At 36.4% G+C, this 7,261-nt stretch overlaps 1 protein-coding gene across 1 annotated transcript; it reads left to right on the top strand.

The window, feature by feature from the left end:
• Positions 1-995: 995 nt before the first annotated feature.
• On the top strand, positions 996-6,636 carry LOC113506774 (solute carrier family 22 member 3-like). The gene is made up of 7 exons (XM_026889610.1): positions 996-1,719; positions 2,465-2,564; positions 3,810-3,910; positions 4,546-4,697; positions 4,925-5,539; positions 5,880-6,061; positions 6,337-6,636. Exons 1-7 carry the CDS (start codon positions 1,550-1,552, stop codon positions 6,550-6,552), a joined length of 1,536 nt encoding a protein of 511 aa, XP_026745411.1. The 5' UTR covers positions 996-1,549; the 3' UTR covers positions 6,553-6,636.
• Positions 6,637-7,261: the final 625 nt, after the last annotated feature.

Here is a 7,261-nt window from a genome sequence, read left to right as displayed (position 1 = left end):
TTTGTTGTATCTGAATTCCATAACACAAGTGCTTTAGCAACTTACTTTGGGTTCAGAACAATGTATGTGATGTTGTCCGCATTTATAATTGCAAGGTTTCATTACGCCTCAATTTACCAGACAGTATTTTATTTGTATTTTTTTTTTAATATATACTGTATGTAATATACAGTACGTATAAAAAGCCTTATTACTTTAAGAGGTGATGGTACTACAAACAATCAAAAATATTTTTCTTTATATAATTTCAGTCGCTTTGTTTTCATTTTACAACCGGGTAATTTAATGCAGTAGTAGTAAGGAATAAAGTTCTTTAAGTCTTTCCATTATCATTTATTACTGAGGTTTATTGTTCATATTATCTTTTGTTTGTATTTAAATGAAAAAATAACTTGTTTAAAGTGCTTTTTTAGGAAAACAAATTCGTTATTTTTGTAATACGCTCTTACAAAAAAAAGTGAGTCGAGCGAACGAAGGTTTTTATGAAGAATAGTAAGATATTTACTATTGTTAGTAATGATAAACAAAAATACATAATCTATGATAATTTAAACTGTCTACCTCTCACGATTCTTAAGATACAACCTGGTGGCAGACGGTCAGACAGAAAGCGTTGACTCAATAATTGGGTTCCGTTGTTACACTTTGGTTAGGAAACTCTTTAAAACACATTTGAATACAATATTATGAGCATTCATTTCTGATGATAAGATATTAAAAAAAATAGCTTATTCGGACCCGTTTTCAAAATTCGAAAAAACTCATTTACACTCAGATAGAGCTGTTTGTAGATAATTTAAAATGTAATAGCCTAATTTAGTTTATATGTGCTATGTGCAGAGCAATATAAAGTTTATGACATGGAGTTATAAGATTTGAATGCACGTAGCACCTGTAGTGACAAACCGATAAAGTCTCTAATCAATCCTTATCATTTTTTTGTAAAAAGCAAAGTTGCTTCTATTTAAGTATCAACAGTTTAACCACACAATATAGTAATAGTTTTTAATCAACATTGAAAAAGTCACGTTCATTCAAGTTTAAAATAAAACGGTCCACGACAAGGCGATAAAATAATCGTAAAAGCAAGTCACCTCTATCCTCGTCTAAAAATAGTAGTGCAATTGTCTTACAGCCGTCGCAAAAATATCACGACAATTTTGTCGCCTCCGCTCCCGTATGAGCGGATGTGCGATTACAGTCGGGCTGTGAATGGTAGTCGTTATTGACAATCGTGTAACAATGCGTTTGTTCGTTCTCCGATCCGTACCTTGCCCTACAAATTGAGATTTACATTCATTATTGAGACTTAGTCGCGTCGCGTCGCTGTGAAAAGGACGCCTTATTTGTGTATTTTACGTTTGAAGTGTTTTTGTGTTGAATAAAATGTTCATTTAAATTGAAATCGAAATAAAATAGTGTCGTGTATCAGTTAATAATAGAAAGCCATTATGAAATTGAAAAAATAATAATAACTTTTCAAAACAAAGATTTAATAAGAAAATTATTTTTTATTTTTATAATTAAATTTGTTAAATAAAAGATCATCATGACGTCAGAGGAAAAAGTGGCGAGGACTCATTTGGACGATGTGTTGAAACAGTTTGGTATGTTTGGGCGGTACCATTCTAAACTAATATTGCTCATCGGCTTGGCCTATGCATCGAATGCTGCCTTTTGCGCTAATTACATTTTTGCGGCCGAACATGTTGAATATAGGTAAGTACTGAACTTTATCATATATTTATATTAGCTATTGTGATGGCTCTTTTCTTTGTTTATTTATGTATGTACCGATTGTAATATTGGGTGACCCAATTATCGGTATTATCGGAATTTAATAACAATAATAGTGCTGGTTTTTAACTATAAATGTAATAGTTTCAATTTAAAAGTGAATAGGTATTTTTATAAATTAACATTAGCCAATCTCAATTAGTTACATAATTTGGATTTTCTTTTGTTTTCACCGCGTGCTATAGTCATCAATGGAATTGTTAATTAAATGTTTAATTACTGTTAACGCAATCAAGCAAATTATGCATTATGTGGTTAGCACTAACTATTTTCTATAATAACGTAGTTGTTATCTTTAGAACAAGTTACTATTTTCACGTGTATTCACTAAAATTATTATTTATGTATTATCTATAATGTAGTTGTTACTTCCGTACCAACCGAATTACTATTTAAATCATATACATAAACGTTTTTTTTCAAATAGCAATAAATTATATATTTATTACAATTACGTTGTTCCGGCCATATTTTATTAAACTGGTCAAGTGGGGGTCGGACTAGCAGGTGAGGGTTCCCAACAAATAGTCTATAGAAAATGAAAAAGAAGATCCCTAAGAAATAACCTTTGCTTACTTTTTTTATTTTCTGTCATAATTTTTCAGTTATCATGTAATATATTTTAGTAATTAGTGTGACATAGTTTTCGTACATTTTGTCATTTCAGGTGTAAAGATGAAACGTTTGCTATCAACAAGTGCGGGTCTATCAACGGTACGAGGTGCACTGAGTGGGTGTATGAGAAAGAAGACAGTTTTATGGCAGAAGTTAGTATATATTTACTTGTACTCCTACAATATCATACTCCTTTGTTATCGTAATTTTAAAAGTAGACAATCATACAATCCTCAAAACTCAGTTTTAAAATAAGACGTCACTAAAACAAAAGTAAATTAATAAATATACCACGGAAGCGATGGACCAGAGAGTTTACCATCACGTCTTAAAGTAATGTTCTTGTGGTTGTGAAAGCGTGACAGCACAATACATGGCGTAGAGCGGCATCTCTCTTCCACAACTTTGTAAGGTGGAAGTCGACTTGAAATCTTTATGGACATCCCCTCCCTCGGGGGACGAAATGGGTAGTGTCTTGTCTTCTACTGACTAAACCTGAACCGCCGTGCTACGTCATCCGCGTGTTTGTGCCGGTGTACTGAAATGCGTTGCAACTCTTCATACACCGACCGCGGGCTTCCACCCGCCAGTAGTGTGGGTCGGTGGGTCACTTTCTTCCACATCTGCATTAATTTTACCTGGCGGAAAACCTTTTATATGTATCTTAAAGCATTCATCGGCAAATAAAAATACAATTTTAAGTTAAAACGCTTGCGAAGGTCATTGACGAGGCCATGACATTCTACTGTCACTGCCACTACTGTCTAGTGCCTGGTATGATGTGGTAATACTTTTGTGTTGCTTTTAAGTATGCAGTTATCTTGAGGTCAACTACCTGTCTCGTTTATGACAGGTAGTATTTTTTCTTAAAGATATTCTTATATCGGACCTGGTAGATGTCACCTGTTATTATTGCTTTGGCCGGTAAATCCTCATGGACTCCTCGGAGGAGAAAGGGGGTAGTGTCAGACTCTTACTGACTACTATAATGATTCATCATACCGACGGCGCGGCGGCGGGGCATCCTCGGAGAGAAATGGCTGACTTATTCCTTTCGCTTTTCGGAAGCTGACGTGTAAAGTGCGTCGGCCTCTCCGTCTCACTATCGCCACAACCGCAGCACAGCACACAACTTTAGCTTTAACCACGCACTACACTATGATAGCGGTGTCTCTCCCGTCAGTACTAGGACTTCTAAGAAAGAAAACTGTTCAGACAACACACAGAGGATCATTTCATGCAGTCACGTCTTAACTTTGAGTTCACTAATATTAAATAACACAAATACATCAAGATAAACACTAATTAATTCATAACATTTTCATTCATGTCCAATTAAAGTATTCATTACCATCTTTATGACCTAAGCCAAGAAATTAATTGTCTATTGTGTTCAGTTTGATTTAGCGTGTCAAGACTGGAAGAGGACTCTAGTGGGGACCATTCGCAGCGTTGCTTACATGTTTGGCCTACTTTTTGTGGGTCCTCTATCTGACAGGTACCTTTACATTTCACACTTGACATTATTACCTCTAGTGGTCTAGTGGCTAGTATCATAATTTCTATACTGAAGTTCATGCGTTCCATTCCCGCTCGCGGCTAATGTTTGTGGGATAAGTACAATAGTTTCCTCTGTGTTTAGGTGTAATTGGAACATGCACTCACAATACAACCCTGGTGTGACTAGATGGAGTTGTGTGAAACTTGTGGAAAATTCCAATGTGATAGGTACTCACAAAATACAACAATACTTGTATACTTACTAAACTATATCAAAGACACCATTGTTTAAATTACAAATAATGTCTGAGACATTGTAAACAACTTCTTTCTATACGCTACACGTCCGTGACTTTGGCAGTCTTATCATTACATGTGAACATGTTTGGTATCTTGTAATTGTTTGTCGCTATGTGACAATGCTACCATTCATTGTAACCGAAATAAAAAAAATAAGTGATAAAACCATGAGACGATATTCTAGACAATGTCATATCGCATTGGTCTAGTCACTGATTGGAAACTTCAAATAGCTCAGCACTAGCGCTAGAAGGAAGTTTATCTACATCTAACTACAAAATTATATCTTAAACTTTTTAAGGGCTGAGGCTTATAAGTTCTTATCATCCACAGGATAGGCAGAAAAAAGGCTATAGTACTAACAGGCATGACTGGAGGTGTACTTGGCATTGCCAAGAGTTTCGCGCCTAACTACGCATGGTACATGGTATTGGAGTTCCTGGAGTCTGCCTTCGGAGATTCTTGTTCACCAGTCTATATATTAAGTGAGTTCTAAATTGGGTGACTAAATGTAAAAATGTATCGAAATGACATGACCAAGACCCGTTATTCGTCAAAAAGAATGTCCATTCCATACATTTGAGAAACTCAATCAACCTTCCTAGAGTGACTCGTTTACAGTGTGATGTCAATGGCATAATAACAATTTATTAAGCACAAACATTTTTTACCACCTTTGAGAAAAGCAAATTCAAAAGTCCTTCTGTTTCAGATGTCGAAATTGTAACAACAAAGAAACGCGTACCGTTTTACGTGATCTGTGGTATAGGATATGCTATAGGAGGCGTTATACAAGCTTTGATAGCCTGGCAGGTTCAGGACTGGAGGAACTTCCTAAGAGTGCTATATGCACCAGCTCTACTTTTCTTCCTCTACTTGTACCTTTTAGATGAAAGCCCCAGGTGGCTGCTAACGAAGGGCAGGAAGAATGAAGCAGCGGCTATCATTAGAAAGATGGCGAAGACAAACAAGATTAAAGTTGACGAGAAGACGCTTGATGGTTTGGTTCGTGATACAGATGGAGACAACGACTTAGGCTTCAAAAGCGTATTAAAGAGTACCTTTACATCAATAACTCTGTTCAGAAGATTCATAGTATGTGTTATTTGGTGGATAACTTCAACCTTCGTCAACTACGGCTTGACGATAGCATCGGTAACTCTTCAAGGGAACAGATATTTGAATTTTGCTATAGTATCCGTGGTAGACCTTCCTGGATACTTCATGGTGATGTATATTCTGATGAACTACAGGAGAAAGATTCCGTTGATAATAACGTTCTTGATTGGTGGCGTGTTTTGTGTGGGACAACCTTTTTTGCCGTTACGTAAGTATTTTCTCTTGTAATCTTAACTATCTCTTAGTTATATATCTATCTCACAGAATAAAGTTTCACTGGCAGTGATATCGAATATCTATAAATCAGTTTGAAGTTCTAAGTTTATTCTCCTCTCGAACAAGCTAGGTTAGCAGTTGTTGAAGCAAGTCTTGCCTCATCATCATGTAGACATGTCATGCTTTTACAAAGTCAACGAAATTGTTGTAATAGAACGAATTAAACTTAGCTCAGAATCAGGGGGCTGATTCGCAGCAGCTGTCAGTGTCAGTTGTCACCTCAATCAGGTGTCAGTTTAAGGACCTATTCTCAAAAATCATTTTTTTTCCAGATCTAGCATGGTTATCAATAACAATGTTCATGATCGGCAAGTTGATGGCGTCCATGTTCTTTATGATGACGTACATGTACACGTCAGAGCTGTTCCCCACGTACACGAGGAACTCCATGCACGCGCTGTGCTCGTCTTTAGGCAGGATCGGGTCCATAGCCGCGCCGCAGATGCCTTTATTGGTAAGCTAGATAAAATAAAGCTAATTTAGATTTAATTGAAATCAATTGCCCCCGAATTAAGAAACAGTAGGATATCATTTTAGATGTTCCAACCTTAGCTAGTGCTAGTATATATATCACTATTTTGTTTTGGCAATTGTATGGAACTGAATCCATAGGAAGTTTGGTTTTAGTTTGATCTTCAGTTTTTTCGTATAGCTTACAATTAAGCTCAGAATAATAGACCTCGAGTACTTCAAAAGTGATTTTTACATTTTTCCCATCTCACATTCCAGGCAGCATACTGGAATGGTCTTCCAGCTTTGATATTTGGTATCACGTCGCTAATAGCTGGTCTAGCCACGTTCATGGTTCCTGATACTGCGAACGATGCCCTACCTGATACAGTCAAAGAGGCTGAAGCATTAGGACAGGAGAAACCGAAAGCAATTACTAACGCACCCGAAGACAAAAGTGGAGTGAGAAATAGAAGTTTTGAGTGGACGGAATGAGGGCCTCTGTAATTGTTTAGTAAAAATATATTTCTGTTAACATATGTGATAAAATAGTACAAAAATAAAACTGTTTGAGTTATAGCTTGTTTTCTAATTTGGTACTTTCCAATTAATAGACGTACATTGTCCTACAAAAGTTAAAAAGAAAACTATACCTACCCTGTATTTGTTAAATATTTTTGAAACAAATCATTATTAAAAAGAAAAACAGAAAACAGAAACATATAGACCGAATTGCAAATCAAAACCCGAATCCCAATTATTTTTCAGTAAATTACCTACGGCTTTTGCCCCTTGTTTTCGCTTACTTAACTGCAGATCAAATCTTAGCTGTCAACAGTTCTAAATCAAAACAACAGCACAATTGATATGTTCATTACCCCGGGATACAGATTGAGCGTGTATAATTGCGACAGTGCAGCCAAACGCCGCGCCGATGCGAGCAATTTTCAATTTGGCCGCCCGCGCCACCTGCGAGTGTACGTGCAATATTAATACTGAAACGATGTGCAGCGCGATTCTGTGGGCGAGGAGACCGCGCGCTGTTGGCTTTGGTTATGTTGGGGTGTGACGAGAATCTTTGCAGCTGTGAAAAGTTGGATATTTTGATGTGTGAGTCAATGTGTTGTAATGGAATTCTAATGAAGGATTTTATGGAGTTCCTTGTCAGTTTTTGACAGAGAATCCTTAGAGCCATAAAAAGAGC

Source organism: Trichoplusia ni, chromosome 2, assembly GCF_003590095.1.
Source record: "Trichoplusia ni isolate ovarian cell line Hi5 chromosome 2, tn1, whole genome shotgun sequence".
Classification (NCBI taxonomy): Eukaryota; Metazoa; Arthropoda; class Insecta; order Lepidoptera; family Noctuidae; genus Trichoplusia; species Trichoplusia ni.
Note: the sequence above shows the minus strand (reverse complement) of the source record. Positions and strands in the feature narration are given on the sequence as shown.